We start from the raw sequence: 27,561 nt of genomic DNA on the forward strand, positions 1-27,561 counted from the left end.
GATCAGAGGATGTTAGCTGCTCTTCACTTTAAACCGAATACAAAACATAAATAAATGAATCAATCACTGAATAAAGAAAGTGCCAACTGAATACATATATAAAGGATTATTTAGGCACTGGAAAAGTTTGCTTAAGGTCAGTTGTACAAAGATATAATAATGATTATTACAGGTCCATTTAATTAAATTAATCAATGATCATAAGAAGAACACTATAACCTGTCTGTACTAGTTGAAATTAAGGTCATATGACTGTTAAAACCACGTTAAAAAGGTTGGTTGTATATATTTATATTGTTATGATTGTTTATTGTGTTTTTTTTTTTCATTTTGTTTCTGAAATATTGTTATATATTAATGAAATTGATTTTGCATGCAAAAATAATCAACATTAATTTGTTTATATCTATTGATTGAAATGATTATACACTCTTAGATGTACAGTAAGGCTACGTTCACATTACCAAGCTGAAATGACTCAAATCTGATTTTTGGCTCAACGTGGCTCAAATCTGATTTTTTTCATGGCTGTGTGAACGTGCCAATTTTTATTTCTTTTTTTTTTTTTCAAATCAGATTTAAGTCACTTTTATAAATCGGATATGTATCCAAATCTGAATTTGTGTGTCTTTTTGCTTTTATGCATGCGCTACGTGCTTCTCTCTCGTACCCACACTGCATCTCTTGGTGCAGCTGTGCAGCTATAGCTACAAAAACAGCAAAAGCAAACCACCTGGCCTTTTTTCTCCTCCTTGACCTGAGCATGAACGTCAGAGCAGCTGTTTAATCTCCACTCCACCAAAAGATGCTCCACATATGAGCTGCTAACTCATCCATTTCTCTTTATAAAGCTACGAGTCTCTCGTCTCTCTAATATGAGGGTTTTTTGTTGGTGGTGAAGAAGGAGACGTTTATACAGGTATCAAGGCTTGTAATGTGAACGAAGCCTGTATGTCCAAATATTTGTGGACATCTTAGTTTAAGTTGCACACCTTGTTGCCAGATATGTGCAAATGCACACACACAGCTTGTCCAGTTCCTGTATAAGCAGGAACCTATTAGCACCATGCCCAATGTCATGTGTGGACTAGCGGGATATAAAACCCCAGTATTGAGCTGTGGAACAGTGGAACTGTGTTCTCTGGAATGATGGAGCTCCATCTAATACCTTTGGAATCAGTTGATGAAAACTAATGCATGTATTTCTGAATGCAATCAGATCCTCACAGCAGTGTTTTAAACCGTAGTAAAAAGCATTTGCAGCTCTTATTTCAGCTCAGACCTCATATCTACACTTTCACTGGTCAGTGTACACTATTCATATTTCTACCCCTTCTCCAATAATGAAGGTAAAAATTCAGCTACACTGATCTTCACTCCTCTTTAATATTATAAATTAAGTACATTTTCCTTATTAAACACATTTTACAGTGCAAGACAAAACTTAAAACAAAAACTGGTCTTTTAATTCTTGAGTACATAAATTTGACTATTAAATTAGTATTATTAAATGCACCTAAGCAATGAATGAATGAATGAATTATGAACTCTGCTACTTTTGTTCTTTAGCAATAGGCTATTTAATTTTTTATTTTATACAAATAAATGGAGTTAATAAACGGGTGCACCCTTACCTTCAATAATGATACAAACCCCCACCAACCACATGAGGTTCCAGAGCAACCATTTGGCTAAACCTGAGCAACCGCCTAAAACACTAAAGCAACCACCTGGGATACCACAGCATCGGCCATAGGAACCACTAAGCAACATTATGGCAAACATCTCTAATTTTCTAGATGACAGAAAGAAACTAAATCAAAGAACTATCAATAAAACACCTTCTTACAAAGGATGAGCTCATTATTTATCTTTATAAACTCTGATAATTTAGTTTATTTTTCTATCTGTATCTGCTGTAAAACTGCTGTAATTAGGTTGTGTTTAATTAACTTTATATATTTACTAAATGATGAATGATTATTGATTTATTTAATATATTGATTAGAGCTGCATACTGTAACACTGCTTTAAATCAGTTGGTGAAGTTCAGGCTCCACCTGCTGGTTAAATCATAGAGATACATCAACCTATCCTCATGAGGTGGTGGGCGTGGCCTCGTGACGTCACTGAGGAGAAACGAAAGTTAAGTGAAGCTGCTTGATAAACAGAATTGAGCTCCTTCTTTCAGCAGGACATAATCTCTCATTTGAAGCTCTTTCAGTCAGGTAAACTCCACAGGTAAACTCGAGGGAGGGAGAAGAAGGGAGAAGAAGTAAAGCTGGTAATGTCTCTTAATCTTCCTCCTGTTTCTGCTGGAGATCCTTCCTATTCAGCTCATTTCTAACATTCACTGCTCTTCTAGTTTCATCATTTTTATGAAGGTGTTTAAACTGCTGTAAGACGCTCACTTCTGTTCTCCAGCTCAAGCTGTTCACTTTAGTTCAGTCCCAGAGTTCAGCTTTAACAGCTGGAATGTGGAGATGATCAGCAGCTGGATGGGTTTGATGGTGAAAAGTGTGGAACTGTTTTCATTCACTGACTAAGAAGTATTCTGAAATGATCTCTGTGCTCTCAGATCACCTTCATGCTGCTTCTCTGTGTCTCCTCAGTCAGTCATGGCTTCCTCCAGCAGTCTCCTGTCTGAAGATCAGCTCCAGTGCTCTATCTGTCTGGATGTGTTCACTGATCCAGTCTCTACTCCATGTGGACACAACTTCTGCATGGTCTGTCTCAGAAAGTGCTGGAACAGCAGCTCACACTGCCAGTGTCCAGTCTGTAAGAGAGAATTCCCCCAAAGACCTGAACTGTCTATAAACACCTTCATCTCTGGACTGGCTTCTGAGTTCAAGAAGTCAGTTCAGGAGAAGTCCAGCAGAGCTCCAGAGAAACGTTCCTCCAAATCTAAGAAGGTTCAGTGTGACTCCTGCTGTGAGGAGAAGCTGGAGGCTGTAAAGTCCTGTCTGGACTGTGGGCTCTCCTACTGTAACGCTCATCTATCACTTCATAAAACTACACCTAAATTAAAGAAACACAAGCTGATAGATCCTGTGGAGAACCTGGAGGACTACATCTGCCAGAAACATGAGAGACCCCTGGAGCTGTTCTGTAGAGACGACCAGACGTGTGTGTGTCAGTTCTGCACTGAGGGAGACCACCGGACTCACAGCACTGTTCCTATAGAGGAGGAGAGTGGAGAGAAGAAGGTGAGAGATGTTTAGACAGAGAATTATAAACACTAATTTTACTATTCTCCTATTTTTCCTAAGAATAACTGATCATAATGTGTCTCTTTATCACAGACTCAGCTGGAGAAGACACAGACAGAGGTTCAGCAGATGATCCAGGAGAGACTGAAGAAGATCAAGGAGATCAAACACTCTGTAGAACTCAATAAAGTGAGATTTTAAAGCGTTTAAACTCATTTTAAATATGAAAGCTGCTCTTTAAACAGTGTTATTGTTCTTATTGTTGTCTCCTGTTAGAAAATCAGAGAGAAGGAGGAAGCAGACAGTGTGGAGATCTTCAGGGCTCTGGTGCGCTGCATTGAGAGAAGCCAGGCTGAGCTGCTGGAGGTGATGGAGGAGAAGCAGAAAGCAGCAGAGAGGCAGGCTGAAGAGCTGATTAAAGAGCTGGAGCAGGAAATCACTGAGCTAAAGAGGAGAGACACTGAGCTGGAGCAGATCTCCCACACTGAGGACCACCTCCACCTCCTACAGGTCAGAGTCCCTCTGTTTCTCAATAGTAATGCAGTCCATCACAGGACAGCACTGCCCATGCTGAGGGGTTTCTCCTCTCTCCTGCTGTACTGTAGATTTACCCGTCCCTCTGCAGACCCCCACACACCAAGAACTGGACTGACGTCAGTGTTAATACTCCTCTGAGTGTGGAGAGTCTGAGGAGAGCTCTGTCTCAGCTTCAGAAACGTCTCACACGGGAGATGCAGAAGATTGATGAGAGTGGTAAGTGTTTACTGTTCAGGTTTTTAATAATCCTGAATTCAGAGTCTAATAGTCTTTATTCTTTTCTAAACAGAACTGAAGAGAATTCAGCAGTATGCAGGTGGGTGGGGCTTTCACTGATCACATGATTCAGTCTGTATGATTCTCTATTTCTTACAGTATGTTGATTAAAATGGGTTTAAACTGTGTTTCTCTCTCAGTGGACGTGACTCTGAATCCTGATACAGCTCATCCTTTTCTCATCCTGTCTGAAGATGGAAAACAAGTGAGAGATGAAGATGAAGAACAGAAACTCCCTGATAATCCAGAGAGATTTGATCTTTGTGTCTGTGTTCTGGGAAAGGAGGGTTTCTCCTCAGGGAGATTTTACTATGAGGTTCAGGTCAGTGGGAAGACCGAGTGGGAATTAGGAGTGACCAGAGAGTCCAGCAACAGGAAGGGAGAGATTACACTGAGTCCTGTGGATGGATACTGGACTGTGTGTCTGAATAAAACTGAATATAAAGCTTTTGATTCTCCTCCTGACCTCCTCTCGTTGAAACAGGCTCCCCAGAAGGTGGGGGTGTTTGTGGATTATGAGGAGGGTCTGGTCTCCTTCTATGATGTTGAGGTCAGATCTCATATCTACTCTTTCACTGGTCAGTCTTTCACTGAGAAACTCTATCCATACTTCAGTCCTGAGCTCAATGATGGAGGTAAAAATTCAGCTCCACTGATCATCACTCCTGTTCAACTTTATGAATGAGGTTTATTGTTTATATTAATTTGGGGAGCAGTGTTTATTTACTCTAACAGAAACTAATTTGTTGTGTCAGAAATTGTAAACTACAGTTAGATTTCTGGATAAATTCAATCAGATTATGTTTAACAAATGAATATTGATTAACAATTCATACCCAAATATTCTCTTTATATCTCTTAGAAAGATCATTGTCTGTTATTCACTTTAGCTCCACTGTGAACGTGTGTTTCTCTAAACTTGTTTATCTTGTTCACAGAAATCAGCAAAATACACAATAATGAATTCTGTCTTCACTGGTTTTGTTCTGTTGTATTACAGAATCACTCTTTGTGCACTAGGTGGGGGTGTTGTACCTTTTATTTTCTGTATTAAATTATTCCTGAATAAACTGTAAGATCTGCAGGTATGTGGTGTATTAAATTATATATATATATATATATATATATATATATATATATATATATATATATATATATATATATACACACACACTACAGTGCACCAGTGAGCTAATATAAATATATTTGTATGTATATATTTATAAGGTTGATGTGCTTAGATGTATTTTTACATTTAACTTTTAATATCTTTTTCTTAATTCTTATTATTTTTGGGTACTGCTGAGCTATAGCTCTTCAGAGTCTCTTGTGTACCTCTGTAGGATTTTAACCCAATAAAGACTAGATATCAAACTCTGCAGTAGTTCAGTGCATGTTATATTCAGATCAGGTCCAGTTTTTAAAATGACAACAAGAACAAGTTTAGTTTCACTTTTACTCCTAAAACTAAAGCTGCTTCAAACGGTTTTAGAGTGAAGCTACATAACAATAGACCAATAAGTCTGTTCAACTTATTATAAAACTTCAACTTTCAAACTACTTTCAACTACCCCATACTGAGACCTGCTGTCACCCCACTGAACCCTGGGTAATTATTCAGCTGTAAATTCTAATGCAGAAACTACTGGGGTTGTGGAGTTCCTCAGTGTTCTACTGCAGGTTTTATGAATCTGATATTAATAATTATTATAGAACTGTAGTTGTAAAAGTGAACAGCTGAACTGTGGGTGTGAAACGTGATCTACCACAGACTGAAGCTGAGTCTAAAGTCCAGAGTTTAATTTTACTCACAAATCAGACAGAAGAGAGAAGCTGGAGTACACAGACCAGCTACAATCAGATATGTAATACTGGATCATTTTCCTCAATTAATAAAATACTAATATTTCTATCAGTAGTTTCATTTAATTCTGTTTATCTACTTTTAGAACTTTGTTTAAGATTAGATTTATGCAGAACTGTAGAAACATCTAACAGGTTGATAAACTCTAAAGCAGCTCTGTTTACTGAATTATAACTGAACTTTAATTTGATTTCATATTCAGCTGTTCATAAAAAATGTTCATATAACCACTACAGTATCTACTTTAATATACAGGAAATAGCCCTGAATCATAATATGAGTTAGATATTATGATGTTTTGAACTTTACACTGTAAAATAATATCTCTCTTACATTACAGTAAAATACTGGCAGCAGTGTTTCCAGCTGTTTACCATATATTTTTACAGCTTCAGTTTATAACTGCTTATTAAACACATTACAATACTGTGATTTCCTACTAAATTAATACAAATACTGGGTTTACAGCTGTTTTAAACATTGATTTACAGTTTCTTATTATGTATTTAACAGAGTTGTTGATCTAATTATTACTGTGAGTTAGGGCCAGTTAATATCTCTAATTTTAATGACTCAAGCATTAACAAATGTCACATTTTGCAATGCATAATTCTACATTAGTGTGTGCGAGGATACTGTGACATTTAGCCAACATAATGCCACTCTCAGCAGCAGAGAAAGAGCTAATTTGCTCTTACAGCCTTCAACACTGAGACCACGCCCTCAACCATTATATAAGACAGTGTTCTTGTGTTACTTTAAAAGTCAATTTTAATGCTTTTTAAGACCCAAAGATTTTGTCATAATTTCTTAATTATTATTTCTTAATTTCATATTTTTGGAAATCAAAACCTAATATTTGCCATTTGTTATCTTTTTTTCTTTAAAATGTCTTCCCTTGTGAGGCAGAACAGAGCCAACATAGCATATGTAATTTGCATTATGTTAAACAGCACACTAAATTGCATGTAGGAAGCAAAAAAGAGTATAGTCTTAGTTAACACTTACTTTAACCTTGCAGTAGATTCCCCATAACATTAGCTAGCTCTCCTTTAAATTCAGTTCTCTCCCCAAAAATATTAGCTAGCTCTCCTTTAACTTCAGTTCTCTCCCCAAAAATATTAGCTAGCTTTCCGCTAACTTCAGTTCTCTCCCCAAAAATATTAGCTAGCTCTCCATTAACTTCAGTTCTCTCCCCAAAAATATTAGCTAGCTCTCCATTAACTTCAGTTCTCTCCCCAAAAATATTAGCTAGCTCTCCATTAACTTCAGTTCTCTCCCCAAAAATATTAGCTAGCTCTCCGTTAACTTCAGTTCTCTCCCCAAAAATATTAGCTAGCTCTCCGCTAACTTCAGTTCTCTTCCAAAAAAAAATCAGCTAGCTCTCCACTAACTAGAGTTCTCTCCCCCAAAATATTAGCTAGCTCTCCGCTAACTTCAGTTCTCTCCCCCAAAATATTAGCTAGCTCTCCATTAACTTAAATTCTCTCCCCCGAAATATTAGCTAGCTCTCCATTAACTTCAGTTCTCTCCCCATAATGTTAGTTAGCTCTCTGCTAACTTTAGTTCTCTCCCCAAAAAATATTAACTAGCTCTCCATTAACTTCAGTTCTCTCCCCATAATATTAACTAGCTCTCCGCTAACTTCAGTTCTCTCCCCGAAGATATTAGCTAGCTCTCCAATAACTTCAGTTCTCTCCCCAAAAATATTAGCTAGCTCTCCTTTAACTTCAGTTCTCTCCCCAAAAATATTAGCTACCTCTCCTTTAACTTCAGTTCTCTCCCCAAAAATATTAGCTAGCTCTCCGCTAACTTCAGTTCTCTCCCCAAAGATATTAGCTAGCTCTCCTTTAACTTCAGTTCTCTCCCCAAAAATATTAGCTAGCTCTCCTTTAACTTCAGTTCTCTCCCCAAAAATATTAGCTAGCTCTCCTTTAACTTCAGTTCTCTCCCCAAAAATATTAGCTAGCTCTCCGTTAACTTCAGTTCTCTCTCCAAAAATAATTCTCTCCCCAGAAATGTTATCTAGCTCTCCGCTAACTTCAGTTCTCTCCCCATAATATTAACTAGCTCTTCGTTAACTTCAGTTCTCTCTCCAAAAATATTAGCTAGCTCTCCATTAACTTCAGTTCTCTCTCCAAAAATATTAGCTAGTTCTCCATTAACTTCAGTTCTCTCCCCAAAATATTAGCTAGCTCTCTATTAACTTCAGTTCTCTCCCCAAAATATTAGCTAGCTCTCCATTAACTTCAGTTCTCTCCCCAAAATATTAGCTAGCTCTCTATTAACTTCAGTTCTCTCCCCAAAAATATTAGCTAGCTCTCCGTTAACTTCAGTTCTCTCTCCAAAAATAATTCTCTCCCCAGAAATGTTATCTAGCTCTCCGCTAACTTCAGTTCTCTCCCCATAATATTAACTAGCTCTTCGTTAACTTCAGTTCTCTCCCTAAAATATTAGTTAGCTCTCTGTTAACTTCAGTTCTCTCCCCAAAAATATTAGCTAGCTCTCCATTAACTTCAGTTCTCTCCCCAAAATATTAGTTAGCTCTCTGTTAACTTCAGTTCTCTCCCCAAAAATATTAGCTAGCTCTCCGCAAACTTCAGTTATCTACCCTAAAATATTAGCTAGCTCTCCATTAACTTCAGTTCTCTCCCCCATAATATTAGCTAGCTTTCCATTAACTCCAGTTCTCTCCCCAAAAATATTAGCTAGCTCTCCGCTAACCTCAGTTCTGTCCCCCATAACATTATCTAACATTACTGTTGTGTTACTAAACAAGGATTAGCTTTAGTAAACCAGCCAGTTCTCACATTAAAAAATAGCAGAAATTTAATCATGTAGTTTTGATTATTTATATCGGGATATGTAATCCGTTAATCGGTACAAAATTTCCCCACACATTAAAACTGTAATTTATTTTAGTGATGTAGATGATAGACCATGAAAGACTAATCCTGAACGGGTTTTAAAGACAGGAACTACTGTTCTGTACTATAAAAAGCTTTACTATTGCCCAACATCTTCAAAATCATTGTTAATAATTACTGTATATACTATATTTAATACAAAAAGGACAGTATCTTACTGTTGTTCATTAAACAGGGATTTGTACAGTGTGGTTTGTGTACAGTTTCTCTAATTTGATCTTATTGAATTTTAATGAAATACCCCTGAAATAGAGCATTTATCATTATTCTATAATTTATTCTTTAGTTATGTTCAGCTCTGATTTATTGAGGAAGAAGCTGGAGTTGGGATGCTGTAATTCAGATGGTAAAAATCCGCCTCCTGCTGATTAAAACCTGCAAATCCAGCAAAGCTTCGTTCTGAAAAAGAGGGAGTGTCTTTCCTGACTTTCCGCTCTGGAGAAACGAAAGTTAATCGAAGCTGTTTAATAAACAGAATCCAGCTCCTTTCAGCAGGACAGAAGCTCAAACCTGCAGCTTTTCCACTCAGATAAACAGCACAGGTAAGATCTGAAGAAGCAGAAAACCAGATCAGGAGCTTCAGAGAAACTAGTTTACTCACTTCACATCATTTCTGCTGTTTTCTGTAGATCAGATTCTACTTTTATTATTATTAATTCTTTAACATGATTAGATTTACATTTAGTTTAACAGCTGATCAGTCAGGAGAAACTTTAATGGATAATTTTAATGTAATTCAGTCTCAGATCACCTTCACGCTGCTTCTCTGTGTCTCCTCAGTCAATCATGGCTTCCTCCAGCAGTCTCCTGTCTGAAGATCAGCTCCAGTGCTCTATCTGTCTGGATGTGTTCACTGATCCAGTCTCTACTCCATGTGGACACAATTTCTGCATGGTCTGTCTCAGAAAGTACTGGAACAGCAGCTCACACTGCCAGTGTCCAGTCTGTAAGAGAGAATTCCCCCAAAGACCCGAACTGTCTATAAACACCTTCATCTCTGGAATGGCTGCTCAGTTCAAGAAGTCAGTTCAGGTGAAGTCCAGCAGAGCTCCAGAGAAACGTTCCTCCAAATCTAAGAAGGTTCAGTGTGACTCCTGCAGTGAGGAGAAGCTGGAGGCTGTAAAGTCCTGTCTGGACTGTGGGCTCTCCTACTGTAACACTCATCTATCATTTCATAAAACTACTCCTAAATTAAAGAAACACAAGCTGATGGATCCTGTGGAGAACCTGGAGGACTACATCTGCCAGAAACATGAGAGACCCCTGGAGCTGTTCTGTAGAGACGACCAGACGTGTGTTTGTCAGTTCTGCACTGAGGGAGACCACCGGACTTACAGCATTGTTCCTATAGAGGAGGAGAGTGGAGAGAGGAAGGTGAGTATTTCAGAGTTCAGTTGTCTTTATTTCATGTCATTAATGACTTTAAGAAACAGAGCAGTTCATTATTAAAGTCAACAGCAGCCAGAAATCTGGAAGTTAAAGAGCTATTTTCTGCCCCCTTATCTGATGGGATTTGCCACCTAAAAACTGGATAATTGGCTGAAGAAGAGCCATTGGAAATTATAGCAATGTGGCAGCAGTGGCTGAAGCAAAGCTCACTCATCATCAGGATAGACAACATTGTAGCAGTGATTCGTACCAGCAAGGAGAATGGCTCATTTTTTTATTCTGCATGTTTGGTGCATTTTTAGATATTTGCCAAACACTGCTCGTGGACAGCTGGCAACAGCGACTAATTTCTGAGCAGAAATTTTAAAGAAGGCTTGGAGAATTTGGTGAAGCTACTGGTGAAGCTTTGTGGTTATTTGTTGAAGCAGACTGATGGTCTACTACAGCATTGTTTCAGACAAATCCCAGTGCTGAGAGATGAAGATTGAGCGGTGTGTTATCATGATAGCTGCTGAGATAGCAGCAACAAAAAGCTTTTTGAGCATTCTCAAGAGCTCTACAAGAAGTAGCAGCATTAGAGCAGGTTCTCAATGCCAGAAAAGAACCAATGAAAATTAGCGATGCTCCCTCATTCCATCACCAAATGCAGTTGATTGTTGAACACGTCTCTAGAGGTTCTAAAGGTTGAGCACAGCCTCAGCTGCCTCCAGAAAGTCTGTGAAGAGTGTGTGGGCAGTTTGAATGGAAGTGAACCAGACCTTACCCACTGAAAACCTTCCATCACGATGGGTTGTTGTACCCCCTTAGGTCAACAGCCACCAGGATGATGTCCAGGATAATATTACTGTATGTTTAATTCAATTTAGTTTTATTTATATAGCGCTTTTTTACAACAAAAGGAGCTTTACAGAGAAAAACAGGTCCACACCTGTGTACTGTGCATTGTGGTGAAACAGTGGCAAGAAAAACTGCCTTTAAGAGGAAGAAACCTTAGGAGGAGCCAAGACTCAGAGGAACCCATTCCACTCTGGTTGACCCGCTCAGTACAAACAAATAACAAAGAACAGTTAAGTAACAGAGCTATAACTAATGTAACAGGTACTAATTTATGATTGTAAAATGTGATGGGCACATAATATAGAGCTATGGCAAATAAAGAAACAGATTCTGAGTGTGTTAATGTTGATTAGTGCAGGATTGCAGAGCCGGAGTACAACACAGCGGGCAGTGGAGACCCAGGCTGGGAACATCAGGAACAGAGCATCTCCATACATGTAGAAGAGATAGAGAAAACATGCCCCAGCTTGCCAGCCAGCATCAACATGATGCCAGTCCACTGCCTGAAGCTACCAATTACAGAATAAAAGTCCTGTCTCCTCGGGAGTATGCACTCGCTAGTTGCACTTACCAAGTCCAAACTTTTGTACTCCGTATTGAGAAAAGGCCTGGGTCTGTCTTGCAGCAGAGTGTTCAGTATAACTGTAGTGTTGTAGTACATGATTACTTTCTTTAGTGAGTCATCCTGTTACCCTAATAATCCTATATACGTGTATTACAGAAACTACTGTTAGCATTCTCTGTGGGGCTGGTGTGTATCCCCCTGTTCTCACACTCTCAGATAGCCACTAATGTAGGCTAATCACATAAAGTTGAGGCGTGTTATCATCGTCCTTTAAACAATAAAGATTAAGAAAAAGAACCAGCACGGGCCAAAATCTGAATTCCCGTAATGTGCTCGCTCATCACACAGCAGTACGGAAGTAGATACTTATGATCTACTGCAACTGTAAATGAATTCTCCATCATAAACACAAATACAGGAACCAGAGGATAAACTTTTATGCTTATTCTGCTGAGTGACATGCGAGTAAAAACGAAAATATACGAAAAATAACCGGATCAAAGGTATGCAATATCACAAACACATGAACTTTGTTTCAGACAATCAGGTGCACCTAATCCATGTAATTACATTAATTTTTTTCTCTTTATCACAGATTCAGCTGGAAAAGACACAGGCAGAAGTTCAGCAAATGATCCAGGAGCGACTGAAGAAGATCGAGGAGATCAAACACTCTGTAGAGCTCAATAAAGTGAGATTTTAAAGCGTTTAAACTAATTTTAAATTTTAATTTTAAATATGAAAGCTTCTCATTGTTCTTATTGTTGTTCTCCTGTTAGAAAATCAGAGAGAAGGAGGAAGCAGACAGTGTGGAGATCTTCAGGGCTCTGGTGCGCTGCATTGAGAGAAGCCAGGCTGAGCTGCTGGAGGTGATGGAGGAGAAGCAGAAAGCAGCAGAGAGGCAGGCTGAAGAGCTGATTAAAGAGCTGGAGCAGGAAATCACTGAGCTAAAGAGGAGAGACACTGAGCTGGAGCAGATCTCCCACACTGAGGACCACCTCCACCTCCTACAGGTCAGAGTCCCTCTGTTTCTCAATAGTAATGCAGTCCATCACAGGACAGCACTGCCCATGCTGAGGGGTTTCTCCTCTCTCCTGCTGTACTGTAGATTTACCCGTCCCTCTGCAGACCCCCACACACCAAGAACTGGACTGACGTCAGTGTTAACACTCCTCTGAGTGTGGAGAGTCTGAGGAGAGCTCTGTCTCAGCTTCAGAAACGTCTCACACGGGAGATGGAGAAAATTCCTGAGATCAGTAAGTGTTTAGAAAGTAATGACTTATTTGTGAGCTGGTGAGGTAAATCAGTTTCTGTGTTTAGTTTTTCCAGTGTTTAGTGTTTTCAGGACAGTCCTGTGTGATTTAGTGTTAATATTCCAGTGCTGGTTCATAAACTGAATTGGAACTTCTGTAGTAAATAGTGAATGATCTTCTCTGATCTTCTTCCAAACAGAACTGAAGAGAATTCAGCAATATGCAGGTGGGTGGGACTTTCACTGATCACATGATTCATTAATTGATGTTTATCTATTACTTACAGAAGGGATCTCAAACTACCAGCCCACAGTGAGGGGGCTTTTTACGTCCTGCAATTAGATCTAATTATTAATGATATATATTCTTCTGAGATTTGATATATTTTATCTTTAAAAAGAGGGGGAGAGAGAATATTAACAAATAATCAGTAAAAAACATTCAATAAAACACATATATTCATTTTGTATTTGATTAAATGAAAAATATGTATTTGATCCTCTGCTACATAGCAATACATCTGCCCCCCCACAGGTTAGTAAATTAAAAATTAGTTCTGTCCCTTGAAGAAAGCAATCTCTTCCATTTAAATCCATTGACCACCATGGGCAAGACCAAAGCATTGTCAAAAATAAACAAGACTGTACATTATATACAATATACAAGAAGCTTAATGAGAAGGAGAACACTGCTGGTGAAAAAAATTGAAATGGGGAGAAATACAAAGTACCAGTCCATCCCCTCACTCTGGAGCTCCATGCAAGATATTGTAGAGTACGGATGATTGTTAGGAAGAATGGATGAGCTTGTTAATGATCTCAAGGGAGCTGGGAGCATAGTCACCAAGAAAACCATTAGTAACACACTTTGTTGTAATGGACTAAGATCCTGGAGTCCCACTGCTGAAGAAGGCTCATACTAGCCAGAACATTGGCCTCAGAACACTGGCCTCAGCCAGAACACTGAAAATGAATCTGAAAGGGTCTTCAGCATGACAATGACCCAAAACATACAATCAAGGTAACAAAGAAACGGTTAAAGAAAAAGTAAAGTAAGATTCTGGAGTGACCTAGTCAGTTTACAGACCATAATACCATCTAATTCTTGAAACTGTCAGGATTTAGAGATTTTCTGCAAGGAAGCCAAAATCTTCTACAAGAAACGTCTGACCTCAGTTATACAAATTCATTATAACTTATAACTATAGACATATTTCAGATGTTGTGTGATGTCCTTGATCATGCATAGTAAAATGCTCAATGTGGGGAACATTTTTCAGACAGATTTACTTCTAAAAGAAATTTTTGACCCCATTTATTCCACGTAATTGAAGTGTGAGGCCACTGTCTTACAGTATGTTGATTAAAATGGGTTTAAACTGTGTTTCTCTCTCAGTGGACGTGACTCTGGATCCTGCTACAGCAAATCCTAAACTCATCCTGTCTGATGATGGAAAACAAGTGAGAGATGAAGATGAAGAACAGGATCTCCCTGATAATCCAGAGAGATTTGATCATGGTACCATTGTTCTGGGAAAGGAGGGTTTCTCCTCAGGGAGATTTTACTATGAGGTTCAGGTCAGTGGGAAGACTGAGTGGACATTAGGAGTGACCAGAGAGTCCAGCAACAGGAAGGGGAAGATCAGAGCCAATTCTCAGAATGGATACTGGAATGTAAATTTGAGGAAAGAGACTAAGTATAAAGCTCTGGATTCTCCCTCTGTCCTCCTCTCGTTGAAACAGGCTCCCCAGAAGGTGGGGGTGTTTGTGGATTATGAGGAGGGTCTGGTCTCCTTCTATGATGTTGAGGTCAGATCTCACATCTACTCTTTCACTGGTCAGTCTTTCACTGAGAAACTCTATCCATACTTTAACCCCAGGTTTAATTATGGAGGTATAAATTCAGCTCCACTGATCATCACTCCTGTTCAGCTTTATAAATGATTTGAATGTTAATAAATGAGTTACTATGTTCGACATTTTCTATTTAACTAAAACATGATTTCCATTAAAACTGTGGATGAATGAACAATTGAATAAATATATACTCCCTACAACAGATGTTCTTGTCATTTTAGCAATTCTTCTGTCAATGTTTCTCCTGTCATCTTCTGAATTTGGCCTCTGTTCCCTAAACCCTATTGTCTTTAAGAGCTTCCTCACCTCAACATCTATGATCTTCTTTAGTTTTCCACTGAAATAACTGAGCAACTATCCATATTACCAGGGAAGAAGATACCTCATCTCCAGATGCTGCTGTCCATCATCACATCCATCATCCATCATCGACCTTTTACCTTCTAACAACCAGTTCTTACACAATGTCCCATTCTATTAAGATACATTATAATCTGCTGTACACTCTCTGAACTTCTAACCTGCTCTGTTTTCCTATCTAGAACCCTGTCTATATCTAGCACACACTTTCCCAGCATGAACCGACCAGTAGAACCAACACTGAGAGAATGAGATCTGAACACAAGAAGCAGAGAGTTTATTTAGAGAGTAATGATTGAACTGTGACTGAATTCATCAATACTTCATTTTACAAACTGTTCTGACAAGAGTCTGACTAGAGATCTCCACCAGAACATTACTGGATAAAACCTAAACACCTAAACTCTTCAAAACTATCAATAAAACACCTTCTTACAAAGAAGATGAGCTCATTATTTATCTCTCCAGACTTTGATCATTTAGTTTAATTCCATTAAGAGATTTTTATTAGATCAGATTCTCAGAAAACCAGCAGAACTTTAATATTTTAATCTACTGTAAAACTGATCCACTTAAGTTTTTAATGAAGTTTAATTACCTACATATATTTATTAAATGATGAATAATTATTGATTTATTTGATATATTGATTAGAGCTGCATACTGTAACACTGCTTTAATTCAGTTGTGTTTAATTTTCTACATATATTTACTAAATGATGAATGAGTATTGATTTATTTGATATATTGATTGATTGCTTTAATGCAGTTGGTGAAGTTCAGGCTCCACCTGCTGGTTAAAACATGGAGTTGAATCAACCCATCCTCATGAGGTGGTGGGCGTGGCCCCGTGACGTCACTGAGGAGAAACGAAAGTTAAGCGAAGCTGCTTGATAAACAGAATTGAGCTCCTTCTTTCAGCAGGACATAATCTCTCATTTGAAGCTCTTTCAGTCAGGTAAACTCCACAGGTGAACTCTGAAGGAGCAGAAACACCTGGACGAGGGAGAAGAAGTGAAGCTGGTAATGCCTCTTAATCTTCTTCCTGTTTCTGCTGGAGATCCTTCCTGTTCAGCTCATTTCTAACATTCACTGCTCTTCTAGATTCATCATTTTTATAAAGGTGTTTAAACTGCTGTAAGACGCTCACTTCTGTTCTCCAGCTCAAGCTGTTCACTTTAGTTCAGTCCCAGAGTTCAGCTTTAACAGCTGGAATGTGGAGATGATCAGCAGCTGGATGGTTTTGATGGTGAAAAGTGTGGAACTGTTTTCATCAGGGCTGGACTGGGACCAAAAATCCAGCCCTGGCATTTTTGGTTTAGACCAGCCCCTTAGCGAGCGAGAGAGAGAAAGAGCGCGCGAGAAAAAGAGACAGTCAGAGAGAGCGAGCGAGCGAGAGACAGAGAAAAAAGGGAGAGAGCGAGAAAAAAGAGAGACAGTAAGAGAGAGAGAAAGAGCGCGCGCGATTAAGCGAGCAATGGGAGAGAGAGAGATATACACACACACACACAATTGTGGTTAATTTGTCTAATTACCTACACTTATTAATTATATCATGCCTTTTTATTATTGATTTATTATCATTTTATTTTTTTGCATGGTTTTAAAATGTAGAAACTGTTCTGTTCTGTTCTACACTACACAAATTGTTAATCTCTGAATCAGTTATTCTTCCACTTTTACTTTACTGTTAAAACTGTGTAACTCAGGCTTTGGCAACACAAGTGTAGCAGCTCAATTTGGCATGCCAATAAAGCACCTTGAATTGAATTGAATTGAATTGAGAAACAGAGAGAGAGACAGCACGAGCGCCGGACCCTGCGTGCACTCTCCAGTGCACTGTTTCCAGTCGCCCATGTGCTCAGAGCTAAACCACGCAGAGGAAGGGGTGTGGCCGCTTTCTTTCTATATTCTGATTGGTTCAGTCCATTGTCTATATTAAATATTGGCCAATGGGTCGCCCCCGGTCTCTTAGCCAAAAAAAGGAAGAAATCAGCATCGGCCCCTGAGGACTGTCGGCCCACCGGGCATTTGCCCGGTACGTCAGATTACCAGTCCAGCCCTGGTTTCATTCACTGACTAAGAATTACTCTGAAATGATCTCTGTGCTCTCAGATCACCTTCATGCTGCTTCTCTGTGTCTCCTCAGTCAGTCATGGCTTCCTCCAGCAGTCTCCTGTCTGAAGATGAGTTAAGATGCTCTATATGTTGGGATGTGTTCACTGATCCAGTCTCTACTCCATGTGGACACAACTTCTGCATGGTCTGTCTCAGAGAGTACTGGAACAGCAGCTCACACTGCCAGTGTCCACTCTGTAAGAGAAAATTCCCCCAAAGACCTGAACTGTCTATAAACACCTTCATCTCTGGACTGGCTGCTCAGTTCCAAAAGTCAGTTCAAATGAAACCAGTACAATCTCAGGTCTTCTGTGATTTCTGTGATGAGAAACGTGCAGCTCTGAAGTCCTGTCTGATCTGTATGGCCTCTTACTGTAAAACTCACCTGGACTCACATCAGAGAGTCGCTTCATTAAAGAAACACAAGCTGATGGATCCTGTGGAGAACCTGGAGGACTACATCTGCCAGAAACATGAGAGACCCCTGGAGCTGTTCTGTAGAGACCACCGGACTCACAGCACTGTTCCTATAGAGGAGGAGAGTGGAGAGAAGAAGGTGAGAGATGTTTAGACAGAGAATTATTAACACTAATTTTACTATTCTCCTATTTTTTCTAAGAATAACTGATCATAATGTGTCTCTTTATCACAGACTCAGCTGGAGAAGACACAGGCAGAAGTTCAGCAGATGATCCAGGAGAGACTGAAGAAGATCCAGGAGATCAAACACTCTGTAGAACTCAATAAAGTGAGATTTTAAAGCGTTTAAACTCATTTTAAATATGAAAGCTGCTCTTTAAACAGTGTTATTGTTCTTATTGTTGTCTCCTGTTAGAAAATCAGAGAGAAGGAGGAAGCAGACAGTGTGGAGATCTTCAGGGCTCTGGTGCGCTGCATTGAGAGAAGCCAGGCTGAGCTGCTGGAGGTGATGGAGGAGAAGCAGAAAGCAGCAGAGAGGCAGGCTGAAGAGCTGATTAAAGAGCTGGAGCAGGAAATCACTGAGCTAAAGAGGAGAGACACTGAGCTGGAGCAGATCTCCCACACTGAGGACCACCTCCACCTCCTACAGGTCAGAGTCCCTCTGTTTCTCAATAGTAATGCAGTCCATCACAGGACAGCACTGCCCATGCTGAGGGGTTTCTCCTCTCTCCTGCTGTACTGTAGATTTACCCGTCCCTCTGCAGACCCCCACACACCAAGAACTGGACTGACGTCAGTGTTAACACTCCTCTGAGTGTGGAGAGTCTGAGGAGAGCTCTGTCTCAGCTTCAGGAACATCTCACACAGGAGATGGAGAAGATTCCTGAGATCAGTGAGTGTTCAGAAAGTATTTATTAGTTACTTATTTAGTGAGATTGTGAGGTGCTTTTTGTAGAAAATAAATTTAGTTTTATGTTTTTATAAATGTTTGGAGACACTGCACTTAAATTCTGGACGGTTCGAGCTGGTCCAGGAAATTTAAATGTCCTGCAGATTTTAGTGTTTTCCACTGTTTAGTGTTTTCAGGACAGTCCTGTGTGATTTAGTGTTAATATTCCAGTGCTGGTTCATGGTTCATACTGATCAGATCATTGATACACTGTAATGGATTTTCTGTAGTAAAAAGTGAATGATCTTCTCTGATCTTCTTCTAAACAGAACTGAAGAGAATTCAGCAGTATGCAGGTGGGTGGGGCTTTCACTGATCACATGATTCAGTCTGTATGATTCTCTATTTCTTACAGTATGTTGATTAAAATGGGTTTAAACTGTGTTTCTCTCTCAGTGGACGTGACTCTGGATCCTGATACAGCTCATCCTTTTCTCATCCTGTCTGATGATGGAAAACAAGTTAAACATGGAGACAAACAACAGAAACTCCCAGATAATCCAGAGAGATTTAATACATATATCTGTGTTCTTGGAAAGGAGGGTTTCTCCTCAGGGAGATTTTACTATGAGGTTCAGGTCAGAGAGAAGACTATGTGGACTTTAGGAGTGACCAGAGAGTCCAGCAACAGGAAGGGAGCGGTTACACCCAAACCTGTGGAAGGATACTGGACTGTGTGTCTGATGAATGAAACTGGATATTTGGCTGCAGAATCTTTTCCTGTTCTCCTCTCATTGAAACAGGCTCCCCAGAAGGTGGGGGTGTTTGTGGATTATGAGGAGGGTCTGGTCTCCTTCTATGATGTTGAGGTCAGATCTCATATCTACTCTTTCACTGGTCAGTCTTTCACTGAGAAACTCTATCCATTACTCAACCCCTGTTTCATTGATGGAGGTAAAAATTCAGCTCCACTGATCATCACTCCTGTTCAACATTATAAATAAGGTTTATTTTCTTCAATTTAACTGTGGCTCAGCAGTGCATAACTTAATCTGCTTCATCACAATAATCAGATAAATGGTTCTCTATTTTTTGACATGATCAGATTATTTAGGCACCGGAAAAGTTCACTTAAGTTCAGTTGTACAAAGATATAATAATGATTATTACAGGTCCATTTAATTAAATTTATCAATGATCATAAGAAGAACACTAACCTGTCTGTACTAGTTGAAATTAAGGTCATTTCACTGTTAAAATCACTTTAAAGCCCCTTTTTTTGGTTGTACATATTTATAGTGTTATGATTGTTTAATGTTTTTTTTTATTTTGTTTCTGAAATGTTGTTATATATTAATGAAATTGATTTTGTATGCAAAAATAATCAACATTAATTTGTTTATATCTATTGATTGAAATGATTATACACTCCCAGATGTACAGTAAGGCTACGTTCACATTACCAAGCTGAAATGACTCAAATCTGATTTTTGGCTCAATGTGGCTCAAATCAGATTTTTTTCATGGCTGTGTGAATGTGCCAATTTTTATTTCTTTTTTTTTTTTTCAAATCAAGACTTACGTCAATTTTATACGTGGTCCTAAATCGGAAACGTATCCAAATCTGAATTTGTGCGTCTTTTTGCTTTTATGCATGCGCTACATGCTTCTCTCTTGTACCCACACTGCATCTCTTGGTGCAGCTGTGCAGCTATAGCTGCAAAAACAGCAAAAGCAAACTGCCTGGCCATTTTTCACCTCCTGGACCTGAGCCTGAACTTCAGAGCAGCTGTTTAATCTCCACTCCAGCCAAAGATGCTCCACATTTGAGCTGCTAACTCATCCATTTCTCTTTATAAAGCTACGAGTCTCTCGTCTCTCTAATATGAGGGTTTTTTGTTGGTGGTGAAGAAGGAGACGTTTATACAGGTATCAAGGCTTGTAATGTGAACGAAGCCTGTATGTCCAAATATTTGTGGACATCTTAGTTTAAGTTGCACACCTTGTTGCCAGATATGTGCAAATGCACACACACAGCTTGTCCAGTTCCTGTATAAGCAGGAACCTATTAGCACCATGCCCAATATCATGTGTGGACTAGCGGGATATAAAACCCCAGTATTGAGCTGTGGAACAGTGGAACTGTGTTCTCTGGAATGATGGAGCTCCATCTAATACCTTTGGAATCAGTTGATGAAAACTAATTCATGTATTTCTGAATGCAATCAGATCCTCACAGCAGTGTTTTAAACCGTAGTAAAAAGCATTTGCAGCTCTTATTTCAGCTCAGACCTCATATCTACACTTTCACTGGTCAGTGTACACTATTCATATTCCTATCCTTCTCCAATAATGAAGGTAAAAATTCAGCTACACTGATCTTCACTCCTCTTTAATATTATAAATTAAGTACATTTTCCTTATTAAACACATTTTACAGTGCAAGACAAAACTTAAAACAAAAACTGGTCTTTTAATTCTTGAGTACATAAATTTGACTATTAAATTAGTATTATTAAATGCACCTAAGCAATGAATGAATGAATGAATTATGAACTCTGCTACTTTTGTTCTTTAGCAATAGGCTATTTAATTTTTTTATTTTATACAAATAAATGGAGTTAATAAACTGGTGCACCCTTACCTTCAATAATGATACAACCCCCCAGCAACCACATGAGGTTCCAGAGCAACCATTTGGCTAAACCTGAGCAACCACCTAAAACAATAAAGCAACCACCTGGGATACCACAGCATCTGCCATAGCAACCACTAAGCAACATTATGGCAAACATCTCTAATTTTCTAGATGACAGAAAGAAGCTAAATCAAAGAACTATCAATAAAACACCTTCTTACAAAGGATGAGCTCATTATTTATCTTTATAAACTCTGATAATTTAGTTTATTTTTCTATCTGTATCTGCTGTAAAACTGCTGTAATTAGGTTGTGTTTAATTAACTTTATATATTTACTAAATGATGAATGATTATTGATTTATTTGATATATTGATTAGAGCTGCATACTGTAACACTGTTTTAATTCAGTTGTGTTTAATTATCTACATATATTTACTAAATAATGAATGATTATTGATTTATTTAATATATTGATTAGAGCTGCATACTGTAACACTGCTTTAAATCAGTTGGTGAAGTTCAGGCTCCACCTGCTGGTTAAATCATAGAGATACATCAACCTATCCTCATGAGGTGGTGGGCGTGGCCTCGTGACGTCACTGAGGAGAAACGAAAGTTAAGTGAAGCTGCTTGATAAACAGAATTGAGCTCCTTCTTTCAGCAGGACATAATCTCTCATTTGAAGCTCTTTCAGTCAGGTAAACTCCACAGGTGAACTCTGAAGGAGCAGAAACACCTGGACGAGGGAGAAGAAGTAAAGCTGGTAATGTCTCTTAATCTTCCTCCTGTTTCTGCTGGAGATCCTTCCTGTTCAGCTCATTTCTAACATTCACTGCTCTTCTAGTTTCATCATTTTTATGAAGGTGTTTAAACTGCTGTAAGACGCTCACTTCTGTTCTCCAGCTCAAGCTGTTCACTTTAGTTCAGTCTCAGAGTTCAGCTTTAACAGCTGGAATGTGGAGATGATCAGCAGCTGGATGGGTTTGATGGTGAAAAGTGTGGAACTGTTTTCATTCACTGACTAAGAATTATTCTGAAATGATCTCTGTGCCCTCAGATCACCTTCATGCTGCTTCTCTGTGTCTCCTCAGTCAGTCATGGCTTCCTCCAGCAGTCTCCTGTCTGAAGATCAGCTCCAGTGCTCCATCTGTCTGGATGTGTTCACTGATCCAGTCTCTACTCCATGTGGACACAACTTCTGCATGGTCTGTCTCAGGAAGTGCTGGAACAGCAGCTCACACTGCCAGTGTCCAGTCTGTAAAGAAGAATTCTCCAGAAGGCCTGAGCTCCGTGTGAACACCTTCATCTCTGGACTGACTTCTGAGTTTAAGAAGTCAGTTCAGGAGAAGTCCAGCAGAGCTCCAGAGAAACCAGTACAATCTCAGGTCTTCTGTGATTTGTGTTGTGATGAGAAACGTGCAGCTCTGAAGTCCTGTCTGATCTGTATGGCCTCTTACTGTAAAACTCACCTGGATCCTCATCACCTAATCGCCTCATTCAAAAAACACAAGCTGATGGATCCTGTGGAGAACCTGGAGGACTACATCTGCCAGAAACATGAGAGACCCCTGGAGCTGTTCTGTAGAGACGACCAGACGTGTGTGTGTCAGTTCTGCACTGAGGGAGACCACCGGACTCACAGCACTGTTCCTATAGAGGAGGAGAGTGGAGAGAAGAAGGTGAGTGATGTTTAGACAGAGAATTATTAACACTAATTTTACTATTCTCCTATTTTTCCTAAGAATAACTGATCATAATGTGTCTCTTTATCACAGACTCAGCTGGAGAAGACACAGGCAGAAGTTCAGCAGATGATCCAGGAGAGACTGAAGAAGATCCAGGAGATCAAACACTCTGTAGAACTCAATAAAGTGAGATTTTAAAACGTTTAAACTCATTTTAAATATGAAAGCTGCTCTTTAAACAGTGTTATTGTTCTTATTGTTGTCTACTATTAGAAAATCAGAGAGAAGGAGGAAGCAGACAGTGTGGAGATCTTCAGGGCTCTGGTGCGCTGCATTGAGAGAAGCCAGGCTGAGCTGCTGGAGGTGATGGAGGAGAAGCAGAAAGCAGCAGAGAGGCAGGCTGAAGAGCTGATTAAAGAGCTGGAGCAGGAAATCACTGAGCTAAAGAGGAGAGACACTGAGCTGGAGCAGATCTCCCACACTGAGGACCACCTCCACCTCCTACAGGTCAGAGTCCCTCTGTTTCTCAATAGTAATGCAGTCCATCACAGGACAGCACTGCCCATGCTGAGGGGTTTCTCCTCTCTCCTGCTGTACTGTAGATTTACCCGTCCCTCTGCAGACCCCCACACACCAAGAACTGGACTGACGTCAGTGTTAACACTCCTCTGAGTGTGGAGAGTCTGAGGAGAGCTCTGCCTCAGCTTCAGAAACGTCTCACACAGGAGATGGAGAAGATTCCTGAGATCAGTAAGTGTTCAGAAAGTATTTATTAGTTACTTATTTAGTGAGATTGTGAGGCAGTTTTTGTAGAAAATAAATGTAGTTTTATGTTTTTATAAATGTTTGGAGACACTGCACTTAAATTCTGGACGGTTCGAGCTGGTCCAGGAAATTTACCTGTCCTGCACATTTTAGTGTTTTCCAGTGTTTAGTGTTTTCAGGACAGTCCTGTGTGATTTAGTGTTAATATTCCGGTGCTGGTTCATGGTTCATACTGATCAGATCATTGATGAACTTAAATGGATCTTCTGAAGTAAATAGTGAATGATCTTCTCTGATCTTCTTCCAAACAGAACTGAAGAGAATTCAGCAGTATGCAGGTGGGTGGGGCTTTCACTGATCACATGATTCAGTCTGTATGATTCTCTATTTCTTACAGTATGTTGATTAAAATGGGTTTAAACTGTGTTTCTCTCTCAGTGGACGTGACTCTGGATCCTGATACAGCTCATCCTAAACTCATCCTGTCTGATGATGGAAAACAAGTTAAACATGGAGACAAACAACAGAAACTCCCTGATAATCCAGAGAGATTTAATACATATATCTGTGTTCTGGGAAAGGAGGGTTTCTCCTCAGGGAGATTTTACTATGAGGTTCAGGTCAGAGGGAAGACTGAGTGGACATTAGGAGTGACCAGAGAGTCCAGCAACAGGAAGGAAAGGTTTACAATGAGTCCTCAGAATGGATACTGGAGAATATTACTGAAGAATGAAACTGAATATGAGCCTGGAGAATCTCCTCATGTCCTCCTCTGGTTGAAACAGGCTCCCCGGAAGGTGGGGGTGTTTGTGGATTATGAGGAGGGTCTGATCTCCTTCTATGATGTTGAGGTCAGATCTCATATCTACTCTTTCACTGCTCAGGCTTTCACTGAGAAACTCTATCCAGTGTTCTGCCCCTGTCTTAATTATGAAGGAAAAAATTCAGCTCCACTGATCATCACTCCTGTTCAACACTATAAATAAGATTTATTTTCTTATATTACTTTGAGAATGTAATACTGGATAATTTTCCTCAATTAATAAAAGACTAAACTAATATTTTTATCATTTGTTTGATTAAATTCTGTTTATCTACTTTTAGAACTTTTTTGAAGATCAGATTTAGGCAGAACTGTAGAAACATCTAACAGGTTGATAAACTCTAAAGCAGCTCTGTTTACTGAATTATAACTCTACTTTAATTTGGTTTCATATTCAGCTGTTCATATAAAATGTTTATGTAACTACTAGAGTAGCTACTTCAATATACAGGAAATAGTCCTGAATCATAATATGAGTTAGATATTATGATGTTTTGAACTTTACACTGTAAAATAATATCTCTCTTAAATTACAGTAAAATACTGGCAGCAGGGTTGCCAGCTGTTTACCGTATTTTTTTTTTACAGCTTCAGTTTATAACTGCTTATTAAACACATTACAATACTGTGATTTTTTACTAAATTAATAAAAATACTGGGTTTACAGCTGCTTATTGTGTATTTAACAGCTTTGATCTAATTATTACTGTGAGTTAGGGCCAGTTAATATCTCTGATTTTTCAATGAATAATTTTTTAGCCAACATAATGCCACTCTCAGTAGCAGAGAAAGAGCTAATTTGCTCTTACAGCCTTCAACACTGAGGCCACGCCCTCAACCATTATATAAGTTTTTGCGCCATTTTAAATGCGCAATTTTAATTTTTAAGACCTAAATAAATATAATTTAAGACCCAAAATTTAGTCATAATTTCTTAATTATTATTTCTTAATTTTATATTTTCTGAAATTAAAACCTAATGTTTGCCATTTGTTATCTTTTTTCTTTAAAATGTCTTCCCTTGTGATGCAGAACAGAGCCAACATAGCATATGTCCACAAATGTAAGTCTGGCCAAAAATATTAACTAACTCCCCATTAACTTCAGTTCTCTCCCCAAAAATATTATCTAGCTCTCCATTAACTTCAGTTCTCTCCCCAAAAATATTAGCTAGCTCTCCATTAACTTCAGTTCTCTCCCCAAAAATATTAGCTAGCTCTTCATTAACCTCAGTCAGTTCTCTCCCCCATAATGTTAGCTAACATTACTATTGTGTTTAAGGTTGCCAACATCCTGTAAAATACGGAATCGTCCCGTATTTGGTCAGTACAACAGTATACTGCTCGAGACTGGGAGCCTCCACCACCACAGCTCTACCGTCACAGCCATTGACAGTATATATTAACTGGACCCAGCCATCCCGCTAATTTCAAAGGAGCCAGGTGAGGCCAATCGTGTCACTTCCTGGTCGGCTTCTCGTGGGGCGTTAACCGGGAAAGTGAGAGATTGCTCAGGCGCCAGCATGACGCGAATCTTCCGCGTGCCGTGCAAACAGCCGTACTGTTTATAGGAGCTGCACAGAACTATTTACTCCACAGTGAGAAAAGTTCATTCCGTCCCATAATGGGGCTTTTATTGAATAAACAGCAGATATAAACTAGAATTACTGATAGCCAATATTAGTCCACGGATTTACTGAAGAATATTCATAGTTTGTCTATATAACAAGCATTTAGAAACTCAGTAATGATAATAATAAATGTGTAATATAAATTATAGTTCTATCTATACATTATAATTCTCATAGTCTTTCTTACTTCTATTTCCTACTATCTTACTATCTACAATGTATTATAACTGATAGCAGTAACATTATATTTGCATAATAAGAGGTTACTTTGACCCTGCTCTAATTCAATCAGCTCTGTACTTTTAAATAAGAGGAGCAACTTCTCCAAACATTACAGCACTGTATTTTGGGTCGCTGTCTTTTCACGTCATCGTTAGCATAGTTGTATAAAATTTTTATTTTCTAAAGCTATGAACAGATTATTAATCTTATGGATCAAATGGCAGAAAATCCGTTCTTTGTAGAAAAGAACATGGGCTGTGTCATAATCGAAAACGGCTTGGAAATACATTTATTATTGGTTCAAAGACACCCCGAAATGAATGGAAATGAATGGATAGCTTTGCTCAAATGGTCCTCTCATTCCTCAGCAGCACACTTCCGGTGGCACGTTTTGGAAGGGAAAAGCTGGGGGCCTGGTCACAGCTCCACCACCACAGCTTGTTTCACCCAGAGCCATAGAGAGAGAGAGTTGCGTCAACTCCGTTCACTCCAATGGACCAGTTTTTTACAGCAATGGCGGACCGTGGAGCCTGTCAATAGTTCCCGGAAGTTAGCAGCAAATACTATCAGCACAGTGAAGCTGGAGCAGGATACACCATGTGTGGTCCACTTTTACAGGTCAGTACGCTTAAATAATCTGATTGTGTTTTATCAGGACATCAGAATCAAACTAACATGTGCACTGAAGCATTTTAGTGAATTAACCCCCTCTTAAAAAGCAGATTTAGGGGAGTAAATCTATGCCAGGACAACGCGAATACAGTTACTGGCATTTAACATTAATGACTGAGAGCCTATTAGTTGTAAATTCCTAAATATCTTAATATCTATCTCCAGATAGACCATGCTAACCTAAGTAAGTAAACATCTTAATATCTTTTATATCAATATCTTATATATCCAGATATACCATGCTTAACTAATTAAATATCTAAATATCTTATATATCCAGGTAGACCATGCTAACCTAACTAGCTAGGTAAATAAAGCTTAACTCTATTCATTTCAGAAAGAACTTTAAACACTAACAAGAGATAAATGCTTAATAAATACAGACTACTGTGGAAACTAAGTACTAAGTAGTACTGCAGAATTTAGCTAAATGATAGCTACCTATTGCTCAGGTAGCTAACGCTAACTAGCTATCTTACTGTTTGTCTAAGTAACTACTAATTGAACAGAGATATGATTTAATGTGATATGACCAATATTTATTTTATATATGTTTATATATGTTTATATATGTTTGATTAAGGATATAGGCTATATTGTCAACAGTAGGGAAAAAACACTTT

General features: G+C 38.9%; 4 protein-coding genes and 1 long non-coding RNA gene across 10 annotated transcripts in view; 4 read left to right on the forward strand and 1 right to left on the reverse strand.

The window, feature by feature from the left end:
* The window catches only part of LOC125803793 (uncharacterized), a 28,453-nt gene extending 5,775 nt beyond the window's left edge, over positions 1-22,678 (reverse strand). Inside the window, exon 1 of the long non-coding RNA XR_007440158.1 lies at positions 22,611-22,678. This is a non-coding gene — a long non-coding RNA (uncharacterized LOC125803793). The remainder of the gene's footprint in view (positions 1-22,610) is intronic.
* LOC125803774 (E3 ubiquitin-protein ligase TRIM39-like) lies at positions 31-24,652 on the forward strand. Of its 5 annotated transcripts, none has more exons than XM_049481965.1 (7): positions 31-1,671; positions 21,182-22,820; positions 22,917-23,012; positions 23,100-23,333; positions 23,429-23,576; positions 23,903-23,929; positions 24,030-24,652. In XM_049481965.1, the coding sequence occupies exons 2-7, from the start codon at positions 22,239-22,241 to the stop codon at positions 24,575-24,577; spliced, it is 1,635 nt and encodes a 544-aa protein (XP_049337922.1). In that variant the 5' UTR covers positions 31-1,671; positions 21,182-22,238; the 3' UTR covers positions 24,578-24,652. The 5 variants fall into 5 exon arrangements, with proteins under 5 accessions (XP_049337922.1, XP_049337925.1, XP_049337924.1 ...); XM_049481968.1 differs by lacking the exon at positions 31-1,671 and adding an exon at positions 9,108-9,355 and having other exon boundaries at positions 22,233-22,820; XM_049481967.1 differs by lacking the exon at positions 31-1,671 and adding an exon at positions 15,942-16,031 and having other exon boundaries at positions 22,233-22,820.
* LOC125803773 (E3 ubiquitin-protein ligase TRIM39-like) lies at positions 2,077-5,096 on the forward strand. Of its 2 annotated transcripts, none has more exons than XM_049481962.1 (6): positions 2,077-3,206; positions 3,303-3,398; positions 3,486-3,719; positions 3,815-3,962; positions 4,036-4,062; positions 4,163-5,096. In XM_049481962.1, the coding sequence occupies exons 1-6, from the start codon at positions 2,619-2,621 to the stop codon at positions 4,705-4,707; spliced, it is 1,638 nt and encodes a 545-aa protein (XP_049337919.1). In that variant the 5' UTR covers positions 2,077-2,618; the 3' UTR covers positions 4,708-5,096. The 2 variants fall into 2 exon arrangements, with proteins under 2 accessions (XP_049337919.1, XP_049337920.1); XM_049481963.1 differs by having other exon boundaries at positions 3,303-3,383.
* On the forward strand, positions 9,576-14,804 carry LOC125803772 (E3 ubiquitin-protein ligase TRIM39-like). Its single transcript, XM_049481961.1, has 6 exons — positions 9,576-10,187; positions 12,200-12,295; positions 12,384-12,617; positions 12,713-12,860; positions 13,057-13,083; positions 14,253-14,804. Exons 1-6 carry the CDS (start codon positions 9,600-9,602, stop codon positions 14,798-14,800), a joined length of 1,641 nt encoding a protein of 546 aa, XP_049337918.1. The 5' UTR covers positions 9,576-9,599; the 3' UTR covers positions 14,801-14,804.
* LOC125803776 (E3 ubiquitin-protein ligase TRIM39-like) lies at positions 15,984-20,828 on the forward strand. Its single transcript, XM_049481971.1, has 7 exons — positions 15,984-16,096; positions 17,223-17,747; positions 17,844-17,939; positions 18,027-18,260; positions 18,356-18,503; positions 18,830-18,856; positions 18,957-20,828. Exons 2-7 carry the CDS (start codon positions 17,229-17,231, stop codon positions 19,502-19,504), a joined length of 1,572 nt encoding a protein of 523 aa, XP_049337928.1. The 5' UTR covers positions 15,984-16,096; positions 17,223-17,228; the 3' UTR covers positions 19,505-20,828.
* Positions 24,653-27,561: the final 2,909 nt, after the last annotated feature.

Source organism: Astyanax mexicanus, chromosome 8 (assembly GCF_023375975.1).
Source record: "Astyanax mexicanus isolate ESR-SI-001 chromosome 8, AstMex3_surface, whole genome shotgun sequence".
NCBI classification, from domain to species: domain Eukaryota; kingdom Metazoa; phylum Chordata; class Actinopteri; order Characiformes; family Acestrorhamphidae; genus Astyanax; species Astyanax mexicanus.

Bases quoted from the DNA above. Each gene is read 5' to 3' on its own strand.
- LOC125803773 (XM_049481962.1), top strand. From the start codon at position 2,619: ATGGCTTCCTCCAGCAGTCTCCTGTCTGAAGATCAGCTCCAGTGCTCT. The intron at 3,720-3,814 runs GTCAGAGTCCCT...GCTGTACTGTAG, and splicing joins ACCACCTCCACCTCCTACAG to ATTTACCCGTCCCTCTGCAG. The intron at 4,063-4,162 runs GTGGGTGGGGCT...TTTCTCTCTCAG, and splicing joins GAGAATTCAGCAGTATGCAG to TGGACGTGACTCTGAATCCT.
- LOC125803774 (XM_049481965.1), top strand. From the start codon at position 22,239: ATGGCTTCCTCCAGCAGTCTCCTGTCTGAAGATCAGCTCCAGTGCTCC. The intron at 22,821-22,916 runs GTGAGTGATGTT...TCTTTATCACAG, and splicing joins AGGAGAGTGGAGAGAAGAAG to ACTCAGCTGGAGAAGACACA. The intron at 23,013-23,099 runs GTGAGATTTTAA...GTCTACTATTAG, and splicing joins ACTCTGTAGAACTCAATAAA to AAAATCAGAGAGAAGGAGGA.
- LOC125803772 (XM_049481961.1), top strand. From the start codon at position 9,600: ATGGCTTCCTCCAGCAGTCTCCTGTCTGAAGATCAGCTCCAGTGCTCT. The intron at 10,188-12,199 runs GTGAGTATTTCA...TCTTTATCACAG, and splicing joins AGGAGAGTGGAGAGAGGAAG to ATTCAGCTGGAAAAGACACA. The intron at 13,084-14,252 runs GTGGGTGGGACT...TTTCTCTCTCAG, and splicing joins GAGAATTCAGCAATATGCAG to TGGACGTGACTCTGGATCCT.
- LOC125803776 (XM_049481971.1), top strand. From the start codon at position 17,229: ATGGCTTCCTCCAGCAGTCTCCTGTCTGAAGATGAGTTAAGATGCTCT. The intron at 18,504-18,829 runs GTGAGTGTTCAG...TCTTCTAAACAG, and splicing joins GGAGAAGATTCCTGAGATCA to AACTGAAGAGAATTCAGCAG. The intron at 18,857-18,956 runs GTGGGTGGGGCT...TTTCTCTCTCAG, and splicing joins GAGAATTCAGCAGTATGCAG to TGGACGTGACTCTGGATCCT.